At 40.3% G+C, this 19,515-nt stretch overlaps 1 protein-coding gene across 1 annotated transcript in view; it reads right to left on the bottom strand.

Moving 5' to 3' along the window:
* Positions 1 to 19,515, bottom strand: part of map3k12 (mitogen-activated protein kinase kinase kinase 12) — a 56,420-nt gene that overhangs the window by 30,915 nt on the left and 5,990 nt on the right. The window contains exons 2-3 of the mRNA XM_073845219.1: positions 8,729 to 9,239; positions 8,469 to 8,652 (exon numbers count right to left, since the gene is read on the bottom strand). Coding sequence (XP_073701320.1) covers positions 8,469 to 8,652; positions 8,729 to 9,152 — 608 coding nt within the window. The 5' untranslated portion in view covers positions 9,153 to 9,239. The remainder of the gene's footprint in view (positions 1 to 8,468; positions 8,653 to 8,728; positions 9,240 to 19,515) is intronic.

Genomic DNA, 19,515 nt, shown 5'->3' with positions numbered 1-19,515 from the left:
CCCATACCATAACCCCACCGTCACCATGGGCCACTCGATCGACAATGTTGACATCAGCAAACCACTCACCCACACAACGCCATACATGCTGTCTGCCATCTGCCCTGTAAAGTGAAGACCAGGATTCATCCGTGAAGAGAACACCTCTCCAAAGTGCCAGATGCCATCGAATATGAGCATTTGCCCATTCAAGTTGGTTACGACAACGACCTGCAGTCAGGTGGAGACCCCGACGAGGATGACGAGCATGCAGATGAGCTTCCCTGAGACGTTTCTGACAGTTTGTGCAGAAATTCTTTGGTTATGCAAACCGATTGTTGCAGCAGCTGTCCGGATGGCTGGTCTCAGATGATCTTGGAGGTGAAGATGCTGGTTGTGGAGGTCCTGGGCTGGTGTGGTTACACATGGTCTGCGGTTGTGAGGCTGGTTGGATGTACTGCCAAATTCTCTGAAACACCTTTGGAGACGGCTTATGGTAGAGGAATGAACATTCAATTCACGGACAACAGCTCCAGTGGACATTCCTGCAGTCAGCATGCCGATTGCACGCTCCCTCAAAACTTGCAACATCTGTGGCACTGCACGCTGTCTAATCAGCATCTTGATATGCCACACCTGCAGTGGTGTCAAAAGTATTCACATTCATTACTCAGGTAGAAGTATAGATACTAGGGTTTAAAAAGAAGCAGAAAAAGTACAAGTGAAAAAGTATTGGTTTCAAATAGGGGTGGGACGATACAGGTAACTCACGATTCAATTCTGTGGCGATATGTGGCCCACGATATTGATAATATCACGATTCACGATATCTACGATATTCAATATATTGGAAGAATTTTCATCAACGAAATATATCACGATATATGTGGCAGAAAAAGAAAAGAATACCCATAATAAGGAAATCTTATGCAATTATTAATGCCAACATTTCCAAATTGTGCAAAGAAATATGGAATTGAATAATAACTCACTGCCTCCTGGTTTTAAATGTTAACACTGTACAGCTAGACAGATAAAAGTGCATGAACAATAAAAAACAACATGTGAACGTTAATTAGCATGTGTAAACCATGATACTGAAACGCCAGTAGTAAGTTACTGTAAAGTGCTTTATGTTAACCTGGACAGTGGTCACATTAAGGCATATTCTTCTTGAGGAACACTAACTGATCAGCATGCTCAACTAGCGGGTGGGTCTTTGATTTGTTTTTCATTTTTTTCCGCCATTCTTCTCACTTTTTTTTTTTCTGCGCTTTTTCTCCGTTGTTGTTAGTTAACTTGTGTTCTTCACCGCCACTTTACCCCTATTTACTCGAACAGCGCCACCCACAAACAGAATGGTAGATATTGGGTAGTGACAGTGACACTGACAACGGGTAAATTAATCATTTTGTGTTGTAATAATGTCGATATCGATATTGGCCGTTAGTGTATCGATTATTTATTGCGACAGAGAGCACAACAATATATTGCAATATCGATTTTTTTTCCCACCCCTAGTTTCAAAAGTACTTAAAGTATAAAAGTAAAAGTAATGTAAGAAAAAAAAATGCCATGAAGGACAAAAGCTTTGGCTGCACCACAGGGCCTATTGTGCACTACCCCACCTCCTCAAAAAAAAACATTTTTCTAAAGGCCATAATGACTATAAGAGGTTTTCTTTCTTTTTTGAGAGTGCCCCTATTTTTTCCTTTACCCATATATGTGTGTGTGTGTGTGTGTGTGTGTGTGTGTGTGTGTATGTGTATGTATTATGTATATATACATAAGCACAAAAGCGAATAAAATAAGAAAATGCACTGTGTAAACAAGTTTGTACCGACAAGGTTAACAGCTGTTAATGCACAATTACCATTTTAGATCGACAAACTGTAACACTGTATAAGATTTCTATTCAAACTGAAAGCATAATTCTAGGCTATTCGCTGCGGTTTTCAAAAAAATTACTTTTCTTTCTCTGATGCTCTTCACTGAGCGCTCTTTAATCGGAGGCGCTACACCCGGCGGGAGCAGCATCAAAAACATAGTGTATTCAAATTCGGAATGGACTATATATAGACGAAAGTGTGCAAAGCTTAATCACTAAAAAGCTGTTACCCATTTCAGTTTATCTCAGAAAATTCTGCTGAAACGCCATTGACTGATTGGCCATTGCTTTTTTGAAATCAACAGATGTCTGTGGTTGACTACAATGTTTATCATTGCAAAAACAGAGTGCAAACAAAAATACACACTGGATTCCGTGAAAGGTGGTTGCTGCTTACTTTAGTTTGATTGTTTGTTTGTTTAGTTATTAAAGTTAAGTTGGCCGGTTCCCGGCATATCCCAGGGTTTGAAAACCACTGCACTAGAATACCTGTTTTTGCCACATATATACCCATTAAAAATGAACGCATTTTAGGACAATGCAAATGCATTAAAGAACCATATATGTGTACTACTGAGCATTAACGTGTTTTATGGAGCGGAAGATATGATGACTAGTTGGTGCCTATAAGTATTGTTTTATCACAACATCACGTTGTCAATCGCAGACGCTAATTTATTCAAACGTCTCTCTACCAAACTACCTACTGTAGCTTAATTTGTGGAGGACGAAGAGAAAGCACCCGTTTGATAAATGAGCCAGTAGTGGAGAAATAATAACTTTTAAGAAATAATCTTTTTTCAGTAACAACCCAACACTGGCTTTGTCCTTGCTGGAATTTGATGTGATTTGTGTCAGGTGTGATGGATCATGTACGAACCAATAGGGTGTCGGAATGGTATATGTTTATACTTCTCATCCAACCATAATCAATTCACTCTATCTGAATGGCGCAATTTATCTGGATCATAACAAATTAATTAATTGTAGCCTACCGTTTACACCAGTGCTTAATTTGAGTCGGATCTTGCGTTCCGGTATTTTTTTTTAAAGATCCGGCATTAACAAGAGCATTAGATCGTGCATGCGTGCCTATGAGACAGAGCAAGCGCGGGTTTATGTAGATGTATTTGGAGGATGTGTGTTGGTCCTTAACATATTTTCGACCAGTCAACTTTTTTTAAGTTCAAAATCGCTCTCATTGATTTCTTGCTGCTTAACCCACTCTCTCCAAATGCATTTAATGAGCAGCAGAATGTTTAGAGACAAAGTGTAATTTCAGAAATAATACCAAATCAAGCGAAATATTATGTATTAACATTATAAACACTATAAACATAGCTATAAGTTAATTACCCTGACTCCAAAACGAATCATTTAAATGTAACGGTATTCAGAACAGCACAGGAATGAAACAAAATATATAAAGCTTTAACTGCCCCACCAAGACAAAAGGCAATGGAAAAAAATTTTGTTTGTATTTTTTATCTCTCACTAATTTATTTAAAATTATAATCAAAAAATATGTGTATATTGAATCTTCTTTATTTATTGAAGTATGCCATAAAATATTTCAGGTTTTCATTTTATCACGGAAATTATGTTTTCTTGTTTTTAATAATAAAATAATAACAAATAATAATAATAATAATAACAAAACAAAAGACATTACATTATTTCTGCATTTAAAAAAGTAATAATAATAAAATAAAAAACAGCAAAAGATAATATAATAGCATTTTAGGCTTTTATGTTTCAAGAAACTCGCCGGCAAGTGTGGCAGTGCAACAGAATTTTTATTTCTAGATAAATGAACATTTCTTTGTAAACCAGCAATGTTGTGTACAAACCCGATTCCAAAAAAGTTGGGACACTGTACAAATTGTGAATAAAAACATAATGCAATGATGTGGAAGTTTCAAATTTCAATATTTTATTCAGAATACAACATAGATGACATATCAAATGTTTAAACTGAGGAAATGTATAATTTTAAGGAAAAAATAAGTTGATTTTAAATTTCATGGCATCAACACATTTCAAAAAAGTTGGGACAAGGCCATGTTTACCACTGTGTGGTATCCCCTCTTCTTTTTAGAACAGTCTGCAAATGTCTGGGGACTGAGGAGACAAGTTGCTCAAGTTTAGGAATAGGAATGTCCCATTCTTGTCTAATACAGGCCTCTAGTTGCTAAACTGTCTTAGGTCTTCTTTGTCACATCGTAAAGATGCACCAAATGTTTTCTATGGGTGAAAGATCTGGACTGCAGGCTGGCCATTTCAGTACCCAGATCCTTCTACTACGCAGCCATGATGTTGTAATTGATGCAGTATGTGGTCTGGCATTGTCATGTTGGAAAATGCAAGGTCTTCCCTAAAAGAGACGACGTCTGGATGGGCGCATATGTTGTTCTAGAACTGGGATATACCTTTCAGCATTGATGGTGCCTTTCCAGATGTGTAAGCTGCCCATGCCACACGCACTCATGCAACCCTATACCATCAGAGATGCAGGCTTCTGAACTGAGCGCTGATAACAACTTGGGTTGTCTTTGTCCTCTTTAGTCTGGATGACATGGCGTCCCAGTTTTCCAAAAAGAACTTAAAATTTTGATTCGTCTGACCACAGAACAGTTTTCCACTTTGCCACAGTCCATTTTAAATGAGCCTTGGCCCAGAGAAAACGCCTGCGCTTCTGGATCACGTTTAGATATGGCTTCTTTTTTGACCTATAGAGTTGTAGCCGGCAACGGCGAATGGCACAGTGGATTGTGTTCACAGACAATGTTTTATGGAAGTATTCCTGAGCCCATGTTGTGATTTCCATTACAGTAGCATTCCTGTATGTGATGCAGTGCCGTCTAAGGGTCCGAAGATCTCAGGCATCCAGTATGGTCTTCCGCCCTTGACCCTGACGCACAGAGATTGTTCCAGATTCTCTGAATCTTTGGATGATATTACGCACTGTAGATGATGATAACTTCAAACTCTTTGCAATTTTTCTCTGAGAAACTCCTTTCTGATATTGCTCCACTATTTTTCGCTGCAGTATTGGGGGAGTTGGTGATCCTTATGCAATTCTTATGCGATCCTTATCCTCTGATCCATCTTGATTTCTGAGAGACACTGCCACTCTGAGAGGCTCTTTTTATACCCAATCATGTTGCCAATTGACCTAATAAGTTGCAAATTGGTCCTCCAGCTGTTCCTTATATATACATTTAACTTTTCCGGCCTCTTATTGCTACCTGTCCCAACTTTTTTGGAATGTGTAGCTCTCATGAAATCCAAAATGAGCCAATATTTGGCATGACATTTCAAAATGTCTCACTTTCAACATTTGATATGTTACCTATATTCTATTCTGAATAAAATATTGAAATTTGAAACTTCCACATCATTGCATTATGTTTTTATTCACAATTTGTACAGTGTCCCAACTTTTCTGGAATCGGGTTTGTAGTGTAAACCAACATTAGAAACAATCCTTCAAACAATATAAAAAACTAGTGATTGTAAAACTTTTCAGCAACATCTCTTGACAGTGAGAGTGCGCATTATTTTACCATAGAAACTGTTGTAAAAAAAAAAAAAAAAAAAAAAAAAAACAACAAACAAATAAATAACAATCTTAAAAATGTAATGTTAATACACCAGTATTTGTCATTTAAGAAGTATCTGCAACTGATCATTATGTTTTTCAAACATTAATTCTATGATTTCATTATATTTACTTAAAAAATATCCAAAAGTGGCAAAAAAAAGACATACTTAAGAAATTATCTAAGTATATTCATGAGGAAATAACAATAGCTGTGTCATATTCATAACTATGAATGATTAGAAGTTTATATTTATCAGCAAATAGTCCATTCTGACTGCAGAAATGGATGATTTGAAAACATTAGCTTAGCATTTCTACCTTTACCATAAAGTGACAAATCAACCATTTGGTTGAGCACATTTTTGAAAAATTATTGAAAACATACTGAAGTTTTTTTTTTTGGCAACAAGCAACATCATTTTGTAAAGTTAGGGCTCCTACAGTGTAATATGTCAAAAAAATATGCTTAGCTTGCAAAATTTCACCAAAAACAGTTCACATGGCAGGAGTGATTTCTTTGATTCTGACATCCATGAGAGAAGAAGTGTTGTCACAAGTACTGCTGATTGACATAATGACATCTAGTGGATTTTTTTGGCATAACGTAGCTCAACCAGATGGTAGAGATGGCTCAATCAGCTTAAGTTAAGTTAGGTTCTCCTCTTAATAAAATATAGTGACTCAAAATGTGCTCAACCATTTGGTCGAGCAGGCAGTTAAAGGGTCGAAACCAAAACAAAGCGAAACTAATAATAGCACGCGCTGGGCTCACGTACCTCTGTAATTCGGCACAAATCCAAGTGTTTCCATAATCCCAATGTATTTGAATGATAAACTGTTATTTATAATGTATACTAGAGGCTTTGTATTGTATGTTCGTATTTTGATGGAAAAAAATATATTCTCTTGTTTTTTGTTCCAAGCTCTGTTCGTTATGGTAAACCCACGAAAAAGGCATATTTGGTGTAGTTCATTTAAACAAATTTAATTAAAATTATTTAGACTTTTTTCTGCTGTCTTTGTATGCCTCATTTATTAATGTAAACAAACCAGTTTGTGTAATTAGTTTGGAGTTTGCTGTAATTTGTATTGTGATCGCTAACAACTTCCTTGTTATTATTTCCTAATAATAATAATAATAAAATAAGTAAAGAAACAGAAATTGAAAATATGCATTTAATTTGGCTATATAGTGTGATTAAGTGTGTGTTTTTCGCCAGCGGGTTGCTGCTGCTGCGGCGGGGGCGGGGCGGAGGATCGCGATGCCGGCTCTAAATCGGTCAGTCTGAGTATGACACATGACACGATGCATTATTGAGTACTTGTTTCAGGCGGGTGCAAAGCCTTGGCAATGTTGAGTTTTGTTGTGTGTCATCCCTTGTAATGATCAGGGAACCGGAGCCAATTCTCATTGGTCATGTCATTCACACTGCTGATTGCCTACACAACTCTGAAATAAATACAGTTCTCTAACCCTTACCTACACCAAAGCCTTAACCTTAGTTCATCAGCAGCACTTTATGATAACCAGTGTTACTCTTTGACGTGGATCTATCTATGATTTTTCTGAACTGAAACCATAACCGATGACCACATGATTGAGTTGACCAGTAAAGCTGGCTATGGTGTTTGCACTAAATAACCACTTCAACCATTTGCTGATTAACCATAGAAGGCTGTGCTTTTTGTTCGGACGCCAGTCATGTAATGGACTAATGAAAAGCTAAATCTAAACATACCCTATTGTTCAGGATATAAGTCATGTTTTTTACATATGAAATGTGCTGCAACTTATATTCCAAGGTGACTTATACAATGCACTTAACATTAAAGGCACAAAAAATGAGAAAAGCGCACACAAAGGTTCTAGCATTGCTAACTTGACATTGCAAGCTAAAAGGCAGTCAAACACAGAACAATTTCCATGGCTCAGTTAAGTTTGTTTGTGCACAAGGATGATTTTTTACAAGGATACTGGGGCACAAGTGAAGTACAAAGTCTTGTTTACATAAAAAAACAGTTTAGCAAACAAATGTTAGGCTATATCATCATTATGGAAACATTTGGATTTGTGCCGGGTGAGAGATGTGCCTGAGCCCAACATTGGTTTCAATTTAAATTTAGCTATAAACAAATTTGTTCTGTTATACTGCCCTACAAAGGCTAAGTGCAGTAACTTGCCAACATTGAAACTGAGCAAAATGCTTTTAAAGTTGTTACATCAGCCAGTCAAACATGTTGTAGGTAGATTAGTGGTAATGCATTCATGTAATGCCTTCTTAGGAAGAAGGTTTTTATTGATAAACCATGACAACTGATGTGACCTTTGACCACCAAAATGCAGATACTGCACTCTGCCTTTGGATGACTTGAAACAACAAAAACACTATTGCAAAAGCAAAGAGCAGTATCTACAAGCTAAATGTGTTCAACCAACTTTCTTGATGTGTTTCTTACTACATGTTGATTGTTTTTAATAACATAAGCTATTATTTGCCTGGCCAGAAGTTAATATTTTGCTATCTTCTTTACCCGTCTTTGGATATTATGTAACAGCTACCAAGGCAGATCACAGCATCTGCGGTGTCAAAGCCAGAAAAAACAAAGCTAGAATGCAGTAACATCACTTACTGTGGTTTGCCTTGGTATTAGTTTGGATTTTGTTGTTACTGCAATTTTGACTCTCTTGTTTCTCTGAAATGGGACAAAATTGAACCAGGAGACTTTGTCACAAGACAAACAGATGTCACAAAGCCCCATTTTAAGCCTTAACTGAATTTTGACCAAATGTGTAGTTACTGTGCTTTGCCTTTGGATGGCAGTATAATAGCCTAACTCTTGTTTAGAATTAACAGCACTATAATGTGCATAGTATTTATAATGTTTGTAAACATATAATCATGTTATTTTCAATTATTTCTAAATTTAATAATATGTTTATTTTCTGGAAATACACTACTTGTAGTCTTGAGGGTGTGCAGGTTTGCTTTCACTTACTTGAAGGTAATGATGTTGGGGTGTTTGAGCTTGCGCAGATGTTTGATCTCAGTCTCCTTGATATCTCGGACCTTCTTCACAGCTACCTCCTCACCATGAAACTTGCCCAGGAAAACGGCTCCCTGTGCCCCACTGCCCACCCACTGCAGCTCCGAGATCTCCTCGAACGGCACCTCCCAGCATTCTGGAAGAGACATTCCATTATCTACATCCAAAAATACAGTAAAACACCCCAAATACTCTGTGACTGCCGTACTCACCCTCATGGCTCTGCTTGTGCTCTGTCGAGTAGGCTTTCCCTATCATCGTCCACACTGGTTTTAGGCATCCAAACAAGCCTTCCAGAAAGCCTCCTCCACCCGCCTGCAGCCGGAAGCTGTCGGACTGGTTGCGCACCGCTCCGCCTTCAGCTCCGCCCTCCTGCAGCTTGAGCACGCTGTTGGAGAAATTGGTGGGCTCATCGCTCAGGGTGGGGCTGTTGCTGTGGGTGTGAGTCCCACTGCCGCCCCCGACCGGGTCGATGGAGAGCACGTTACGCAGGACACACTGAGTCGGGGTGAGTTCGGTGTCTGGTGTGCTCGCCGGCACCTCCGAATCGGGACGACAGAAGGGAGGGTCGGAGAGGGGGGTGCTGAACCCTGAGAGGGACGGGGAAGGGGCATGTTGCTCATGGACACAAGCCATGGGGGCAGAAGGGGTGAGGGTGGCCCACTGTGTTAAGGAAAGTGGCCCTCACCACTCACTCTGTAGCACCGCTGCTCGTCAACACACCTGGAGAGAGCAATCACAACACAAGCCATGAGTGTAGAGAATAAGCATTCTTCTTATTTCTTACTATGAATACCAAATAGAGACAGAGCGCATTTAGGCCACGCTCACTCCGGCGGGGGGAAACAATCCAGCGCCCTCCATTTACTTTGTATTGCGGGAAGCGGACTCCTTGTCATTTCTGACTTATAACAAAAAACAGAACTAAAATGTCTATGTCTAAAAGCTGCTATGAGACAAGGTGTACAGAAAACAAGCTAAAAAACACATAACTATGTTTTAATCTAAGCTGTCGACCCAAAAAACGAGAGTTTAAGGACACAAATAGTTGTAGATGTCAGGGTTTTTCACGTTGGGCCATTCAGTTGGATCATTTCTCCAACAAAAGGAAGGTAAGGAAAAGGTGCACTGACATAAAATGTAGTTTCTCAATATATCTCCTCCTTTCAGGGTGGTGAAATAATCCTTTGACATGATTAAATAACGAATGTTTACTGTCGCCGTTAAATTTCCCTACAGCGGGAGTAGATCTCAGAGTAATAAGACACATTTCGCTCTACTTTTGTGTTAAACACAGCTTATAAAAACGGTTTGTGGGCGGTGGGCGTGGCCTTCAGATTATAATGCGTGGCGCTCTGTCTCTATACCAAAGTGTATTAGAGATGTAGTAATTATGGTGGACTGATCACATGTGTGGATCAATAACAACAACACAAGGAAGTGTTCAGGTATTTAGGAACCGCTTGAACTAATTTCAGACAGGTTACCAAGGCACCATAACTAGTGTCATCAAACAAATTCAAGCTGGAAAGAGTAAAAACCTCACATTTATAAATTAACTCAGATTAGTGTTTTTTCAGTAGCCTGTATAATAGAAGCGTTTTTATTTAGCATGGGGTCAAAAATGTTGAGCTCATATGACTAGCTGAATTCTACACACTGTTATTAGTCACCAACTTGTGGTATAAAGTACTCAATGTTAGCAGTGAACAGAGCGGTACAACGTCATCCCTAAAAAAAACATTTGCTTTTGTGCAATGCTACTTGACACTAGAGATGTGTGATATTGAAAAAAAAAGATATCTTGATATTTACTAGAATAACAATTAGGGATGTCCCAATCCGATCATGTGATCGGAAATCGGGCACGATCACGTGGTTTCAGACTCGTTACCTCCTGATCAGGACTCGGATATATATGTATATATCAGAGGTCGCGTTAACCGAAAATTGTCCATCATTGACGCAATTTTTGTTGCAATGATGGAAAAATCTGAAGGCCGTCCGTCACTTTGACAGATTACACAGAGGGTGATCTAATGTAATTATTAGCTGTAATTCCCACCCCTCTTCAGTTGGTGGCGAGTGCGCTCCAGTGTGGCAACAGAGCACTTGCTCTATATTTATATTCCAGGGCTCGCAAAATCGCTAGCCCGACGTCCCGGGGCTATTGCATTTTCCAGTCGGGCTACCAAAATGTTTCACCGGCCTGCCCGATGGGCTATCGTAAAGTAGAGGGCTCCTGCGGTCCTTAAACTCCTCAATTTAGTTGTATCAAATTTAAGGCCATAAAAAGTTTTAAATATGTTAAATAGTATAAGAAATGACTTAATTATAATTTAAGAGGTCTTACATTTGGGGACGGAAAGACGAGAATCGCGATAGAACTGGATTAAACTTAAAAAAGGCAATGATGTCATTGAATAAATATGCGCACTACACGTTTCAAAGTCAAAACGCGGCACTGATGTCTTTATATGAATGTATCTGAAGGGACCCGACTGTCCTCAGAAATGTGTCATTGGCATTTTCATTTCATGCCTGATACAACAATGTTAATGCTGCTTTGTGTACAGCCGTTACTAGGGAAACCGTAGTATTTCAGCGCTCCTACAGCGCCCCCTCGTGACAGAGAATGAATTTTTATTTCCACATTTTTTTCAGCTGTTTATGGTCAAATGATTGCAATTATCGACCTATGTTTTTATGCAGCAAACACATAGAGGTGTAAATGTGAAGGAAGTTAATGTGCCTTCTAAAATACTAAACAATTAAGACAGTAATATTTATGTTTTAAATAAATATAATAAATGATATACTCGATTTATCCCTTTTAATGGTATAAAGGCTAAAATGCCATTATATAATATATTTAGTGTTTGTGTGAACCTGTTTTTAAATTATAAATCATGCCATTTTATGGCTTAATATTCTACCGTACATTGTCCAATCCTACTCATACTGTTCATTTTACTTGTGCAGCTCTTACAAAGGGTCATAAATTGCCTTAAATTGATATTTAAAAATTTTGCAGTTACACCAAATAGTGAAATAAAATTCCTTCCTTGATATTTGTTTATATTTGTGTATTGAAAACATTTTGATTAAGTTTAGACTCCTTTCTGTCTTTTTTTATTTGGGCTAGTTAAATTAATTTTCGGGCTACCAAAATCTGAAGAGTACCTGCCCAAAGGGCTACCAGAGATTTAGAAATTTTGCCAGCCCTGATATTCTCATTAATTGACTCCACACAGAAACACAGCAAACACTGTGGCACTTTTATTTTTTTATTTGTTTACATGCCTGTCGGGTATTTTAAGTTGAGGTGCTATTTGTTTTTATATTAGACTTTATGAAGAATTTATGTAATTTATTACTTGACTGTTCAAGCTACCTCACAGAAGTGCTCTGTTTGTTAACTGAATGTTAAAATAAGGTGAATTAAATAAAAAATAAGCAACATCCTGGATCTGTTTCTTCGCTCTTCTTTTTTATGTATTATAGAAGTATCGGATCGGGACTCGGTATCGGCAGATACTCGAAATCAAATGACTCGGACTCGGACTCGAGGGCAAAAAAACCTGATCGGGACATCCCTAAAAACAATAGTGAGTGTGTTATTATGCTGGTATATCTTAAGGACTACCGTGGACAGCTAACTCTTTTTTTGATATTCTTCATATTCTGTGTGGTCAGTTCACAGCAGTAATAAGCATAAGGCATTTTTAACTTTATAAAGCCATTTTTCTAAAATTGTGCATCATCTTTTGAGTCAAATTTGTACATTTGGGGTGTTACTAAGCAAATGACAGCATTATCAATGCAGAGGAAATAGGAGCTGCATCTGAAATGGCATTTAGATGTACTTACACACTGTTTAATGCAGCTCCAGAGGGACATGGAATGCTTTAACCTGCAGTTACAAATACATAAATAATGTTTTGATAACACTGAATACTAATACTTGAAATGATTTAAAAATAAAAAGATACTTGAAATGTGAAATTAAAACCGCCAGTAGGTGGCAGCAAGTCACTGTTAATTAATGAATCATTGCAGTTGAACTGAATCATTTAAATGGTTGATTCATACAGGAACTAAACTCTGTCAGTTGGCTCAGAGACACAAAACAGTGCTGTAGCTGTGTTTGGAATGATTTTTGTCGGCGAAATAGCAAAATCAAGAAATATGGTGACTAAAATTAAACATTTTTAATCATGCTGACTGAAATGGGCCTCTTCGTTAAGGTTGTGCCGATAGACGATAGTATCATGTATTGGCGACAGTCGGAGATATTGCCTGTTGATGATGCCTTTGACGATAGCAAGATGATTATTATCAAAAATAGACTAGGCACCTATCTTTAGTGATGCAGGGCAGAGAGTCACTTCTGGGACACTTCAGAAATGTGCCGGGGCACAGCTAGTAGCTACTAACAGAAGCATTGATTACTAGAGTGGACAAGTCGACCTCAGAGCCGTAACACCGGAGCTGATCGCAGCCACCTGAGCTGAAATGTGCCGCACAGCTGGTATAAACACAAGCATCGACTACTAGAGTGGCCACTTTAGTAGTGTACAGTGCAAATAAGGGGTAAGACATTTATTCATTATAAAGTGTAGATAACTTCCTGGTTATAACAGAAGCATATATGGCATATACTCGCGTTAGACTGAAGTCAGTGATGATGTTCTTTGGTAATATAAATGTTCTTTGCAATTTTTCTGTAGCTGCTTTTTGAATAGCTGAGGAAAGGTAAGCATTATAATTAGTAACTTACAATGTTTTTTTATAAAATTATCATGTTAAATAATAAAACTAGGGCTGTCAGTCGATTACATTTTTAAATCTAATTAATTACATGATGTTTCCATGAATTAATCTAATTACTAAATCACAAACTAAATTTGTCTGTGAAAATACCAACAAAAAATTATTTAAAGCAATTTTTGTGTTAAATGAGAAAATAGCAAGTATACATTGCAAATAGTAGCTTTAGAAAGAAATATTTCATTCGATTCAGCATTAAATTTATCACACATAAACATTTAGGCTGCAACGGCCTAACGTAAACTATCGGTAACCAAAACAGCTTTGTTGTCAACAGTCTTCAAAATACCGTTTTTTATGTTCCACAAAAGAAAGATTTGAAATGACAAGAGGGTGAGTAAATGATGACATTTAAATTTAATTTAAAATTTAAAATTTAAAATTCAATAAAAAATTTTTGGGGTGAACTATCCCTTTAAGTTTTTATTTGTATTATTATTATTTTTAATGGAATTATACTCTAAATACGAAACTAAATCAGCAAGCAGGTAGCGGTAAATGTCTTTATAAGTCATTCATTCGATTTGTTAAAACGGCGGATTCATTCTCTTTATATGAATGGGCTTTTGAATCAAATTACTGTGTTGCTCTGAGACGTGCAACAGTTCTGCTTTGGCTTCAAAGGTAATATGTTCTCTGCAAAACTGAGCAAAAACACATGATATTTACTGAACTGTTGTATGAAATCACATTAAAGCTTGTGATAGATGGGGACAAAATCAGCACTCGTGTCATATTGCTCTTGCTGCCTGTGTGATATTGTGTGATAGGAGATATTTATAAATAAGAGATAAAACACATACAGGGGCATTTTGTGCACCGATAACTTGTATTTTAAGGCATAACTGCATTTGTGGAGTTGTTGTCCTGCATCATATTTGTCAACAGTCAACTATATGAAATATAAGATGACTGCGTTAAAATATTTCAATCGCGTTATAGTTTCATAACTAATTAACGAAGTTAACAAGTTAAACTGACAGCCCTAGTTAAAACATTAGGCTGCTTTTAGCCTTATGCAGGAGTTGGTTTCACTTTCCAGCAATGAAACTAAGTAAATAATTAAATAAATTTGCACGATAATATTTAAACAGACTTTATCACGTTTACTGTTAAACACAAACTTATTAAAAACTTATTTTACATAATGTAGGCTAATGGCTTTAACAAATGCAAATTTATTGATTAACAACCAAATGGCTCACAGCAGGGCTGTCTTTAAAAGGTTATTGTTTAGTTAAAAAGCATTGCCTCTTTGAGGAAAATGAATGGGATTTTTGCTTCTGGAATGTGATTTTTATTTTTTTAGTCCTAGACAAGACCAGCACAACGTTAACAGATAAATCATGCCCTTACTTATTATTTTACTTTATTTGACTCAGACTATTGCATTGAACTTTTACAGGGCTCCCTTTTTATTTTCTATGACGTGTTAGGATTTTTTTCGTAATAGGACAGTTGAGATACGACAGAAAATGAGTGGGAGAGAGAGAGAGAGATGCAGGATCGGGAAAGGTCCACAAGACGGGATTCGATCTCGGGACACCCGAAGCGCAGCCGCGCCACAACAGGGCTCCATTTTTAATGTATTATCTCATGATGCTTTCATTTTCTAGAGTTGAGCATGAGCCACATGGCAAAAATAAGCACAACCTATCCACTAACTAACTCCTCTGCTTATGCTGCCAGTGTGAAGACTGTAAATATGGGCACTGGACTGAAATGTTTCTTACAGTCTATGCGTGATCTTTGGGCCTATAGGTGTCACAAGGAAGGTCAGACTGAGACGTGCGGATCCAGACAGTTCAATAGCCAGGCAATGGTCGCAATGGCAGGTAGCAGGAATCGTCAACGGGGTACACAGTCCAGAGTCATACACAGAGAATCCAACACAGAAATAAACGCTTAGAATTATGACCATAGGAACAATAAGACTTCGCAAGGAAGTGTGTGTGTCTGTGGCTTAAATGCATGTGGGTAAATGTGAAACAGGTGTGTGCAGCAATCAGTTCAGTGGGAAACAAGGAGCAGCTGTGTGCAGTGATTGGTGCAGTGGCTTATGGGGATTGCAGTCCAGAATGTGTGTGCAAGAGTTCATGATGAGAAGACAGACCAGATACATGACAGAGCCCCTCCCCAAGGAGCGGCTTCCAGACGCTCTAACCACATAATACAACCTGGAGGGTGGTGGAGCGGAGGCGGAACAGGGGGAGGGATATAGGGCCAGGTCCATGTAGGGGTACTGGAACCACGAACTGAGGCGGAGCCGACGGAGGGAGAAGCCATGGCGGAGGAAGGGTTGGCTCCTGCATGGGGCCGACCGACGGAGGTGGAGCCGGTGGAGCCCGAGGCGGAACCGGAGAGAGTCGATGGTCCTAGGTGACACCGAGGATCCGGAGGGCCAAGGCGGAGCCCAAGGCTCTGGCGACCCCGGCGGAGATGGAGGTCCGGAGGTACGCAGCGGAGCCGGAGTGACAGAGGATCGAGGCTGTGCCCACGGGAGGGAGGAGGTCCACAGAGCCGGCAGGACGGAGTGACGAGGCGCAGCCGGAGGAGTAGAGTCCAGAGGCGAAGGTGGGGCGACGACTGACCGGGGCGGAGCTGGAGAGACGATGGAGCCCGGAGGAGCTGGTGGGCGGACGGCCGACAACGGAGACGAGGGAGCACAGAGCCGGGGTGGAGCCGCAGGGTCGGAGGGCCGAGGTGGAGTCCAGGACTCTGAGACTGGAGGTGATGGTGAGGGATCCTTCAGTCTGGACACCGACGGAGACTGGCAGTCCCACGGCAAGTCCTCTGCACCAAAGGTGGGATGTGGGTGAGCAGAGGGACTGTCAGGAGACAGAGGTGGCGGGACTGGAGCAGCAGGGAGGGTGGGTGGGAAACCACACAGTCCATGCATGGCCTCCGTGACCAGAACCGGGCAGACAGGAATCTCAGGACGACTGGACGGAACCAGCGGAGGCTCTGGAAGGCTGGGCTGAACCAGCGGAGTCTCTGGAAGGCAGGGCTGAACCAGCGGAGTCTCTGGAAGGCAGGGCTGAACCAGCGGAGTCTCTGGAAGGCTGGGCGGAACCAGCGGAGTCTCTGGAAGGCTGGGCGGAACCAGCGGAGGCTCTGGAAGGCTGGGCGGAACCAGCGGAGGCTCTGGAAGGCTGGGCGGAACCAGCGGAGGCTCTGGAAGGCTGGGCGGAACCAGCGGAGGCTCTGGAAGGCTGGGCGGAACCAGCGGAGGCTCTGGAAGGCTGGGCGGAACCAGCGGAGGCTCTGGAAGGCTGGGCGGAACCAGCGGAGGCTCTGGAAGGCTGGGCTGAACCAGCGGAGGCTCTGGAAGGCTGGGCTGAACCAGCGGAGGCTCTGGAAGGCTGGGCTGAACCAGCGGAGGCTCTGGAAGGCTGGGCTGAACCAGCGGAGTCTCTGGAAGGCTGTCTTTAGGAGCGGGCTCTGGACGACGCTCTTGTGAAGCGGGCTCTGGACGACGCTCTTGTGAACCGGGCTCTGGACGACACTCTTGTGAAGCGTGCTCCGGATGGCTGGGCGTCTCCAGCGGAGACTCTGGAAGAGGAGGCTCTGAGCGAGCGGTCACTGGAGGGCGCTCTGGCGGCGGAGACTCTGATTTGACGGTAGCCATCTTAGGTGCAGACTCAGGTTTGGCGGCCATCTTGGCCCGGGGACTCAGGTTTGGCGGCCATCTTGGCCGGGGACTCAGGTGTGGCGGCCATCTTGCTTGCAGACTCTGGCGTGGCAGCCATCTTGTGCAATGGCTCTGGAAGGGGGCCCATCTTGAGAGCAGACTCTGGAAGGGCAGCCATTTTGCGAACAGAGTCTAGAAGGGAGGTCATCTTGTCAAGAGACTCTAGAAGGGAGGCCATCTTGCTTACAGACTCATGCGGGTCCATATTGTGATGCTGGAGAATAAAGCTGCTGGATCCTTGTAGTGGCGAAGTCTTCTGTCACAAGGAAGGTCAGACTGAGACGTGCGGATCCATTTGCAGCATTTATTGAGAATCGTCAACAGACAGGAATAATCACCAGAAAACAGGAACAACGTAGGTAATCCGGGAAACAGTTCAATAGCCAGGCAATGGTCGCAATGGCAGGTAGCAGGAATCGTCAACGGGGTACACAGTCCAGAGTCATACACAGAGAATCCAACACAGAAATAAACGCTTAGAATTACGACCATAGGAACAATAAGACTTCGCAAGGAAGTGTGTGGCTGTATCCGAAATCGCCCCCTATACCCTATTCACTATTCCCTACATTAGTCCACTCGTACAGTTCACTTGAAGGAGTGAATGAAAACGAGTGAGTGAATTCGGACACTAAGTGCACCGGAAGGACTGCCACTTTTGCATAGTATTGCTTACTGTTTAACAATCATTTAAAACGGACAGTTCGAGTAGTAAGATTAAAGGATTTATCTTGAACTATGTCAAGGAGTTTATGTATAAACCTTGGTTAAACAATTTAATAATCAATTTCCAACAAATTGGTACCTGTGTTGTACGCTGCATTACGCAGTGGACGAGCGCGTTGTAAAATGAACAGATGGATGATTCAGCTGCGGGCGCCATCGTCTGGCGAGACGCGGGAATTCAGTCGGCGCGCGACTCTCACAATGCATTATGGGTTATCTCTAGCTGTTGAGCGTACATCGGTTGTACACTCGTTTTTGCGGTGCATTGTGGGATTGAATGAGTGCACTCGAGAACGTCCACTATGGTTTCGAACACCACTTAAAATGGCTGTCCCCTCAAATAGTGCACTATTTGAGGGTATAGGGGGCGATTTCGGATACAGCCTGTGTGTCTGTGGCTTAAATGCATGTGGGTAAATGTGAAACAGGTGTGTGCAGCAATCAGTTCAGTGGGAAACAAGGAGCAGCTGTGTGCAGTGATTGGTGCAGTGGCTTATGGGGATTGCAGTCCAGAATGTGTGTGCAAGAGTTCATGATGAGAAGACAGACCAGATACATGACAATAGGCAGCAGTTCTCAAATCAGCCGTGAGCTCAAAGTAATAACTCTGGAGGGAACAGGACAGTTGTGTCTCATTGTAAGTGTTTGTTGAAGAGAGAAATAAAAGACAACGTCATTTCCTTTTTATACTCACACATCATGACAGCTCAGAGCAGCGTCCATCAATCCACTAGCTGTTCTTATAATAGCAATCTCTTATTATTTGCTGTTAACTGTTGAATTGGGTAGATGGTCACATGTCCACTAAACATATCTCATCTATGAAACATAACTACATATGATGAAAAAAAGCTAAATATATCACAACAGAACAACTTTTTTTAATGATTTTTATGCAAACCATGCCATTCCAACCAAGACCACATGGAGACGCCAAAGACCACTAAGCAGCCACTTTGCCACTAGATCCTATATACAGATCCATTCAGAATGATCAAACTCTAGAGAAAATACTACAGATGCACTAATTGCAATTTTTCTGGCCAATTCTGATTTTTTTGTAAGTGTGACCTGCCAATACCGATTTTTGCAGATTACAATTTTCTTCCTAAGAACTATAATTGATGGCATATACAAACAAAAAGCTATACCTTTTTCAATGCAAAAATGATTTACAAAATAAAATAAATGATTAAACATTACAATTCTCCTAATCTGAACTAGCTACAGATGTTTTCTTACTCTGTGACAGAAAAGAGGTAGAAAGAGCAATAAACTGAAAAGGAGTTGCTGTATATAACAAAACAGATGTCATGTCCAACTATGCTAATAAATGGACATTTTTTTCCCTAGTCTTCTTAAACGTGTCATCTTTCACATCAAATTTTTACATTGTTTCAGTTAATTCAGTTAGAATAATAAGAAACTGTACAGTTGTCACCATTCAAACTAAATCAGTATCAACAAACTCCATCTTTCCACTGCAGGAAACACAGAAACATCATCTGAAGTGGCATTAGATGTATTTACAAAGACTGTTTGATGAAGCTGAGGTCAAAAATTGCAAACTGCAAATGTATAAAGAATTGTATAAGAATAATGTTTTAAATATTTTTTAAATATACAAATAAGAAATGTTGGGAAAATGCAATGATGCTTTTATAGACCACCAGTAGGTGATGGCAAATGAATGTTTGTATAAATGAGCCATTTAGACATTCATTCAGTAGATTCCTTCAAACGGCTGATTCA

Source organism: Garra rufa, chromosome 8, assembly GCF_049309525.1.
Source record: "Garra rufa chromosome 8, GarRuf1.0, whole genome shotgun sequence".
NCBI classification, from domain to species: Eukaryota; Metazoa; Chordata; class Actinopteri; order Cypriniformes; family Cyprinidae; genus Garra; species Garra rufa.
Note: the sequence above shows the minus strand (reverse complement) of the source record. Positions and strands in the feature narration are given on the sequence as shown.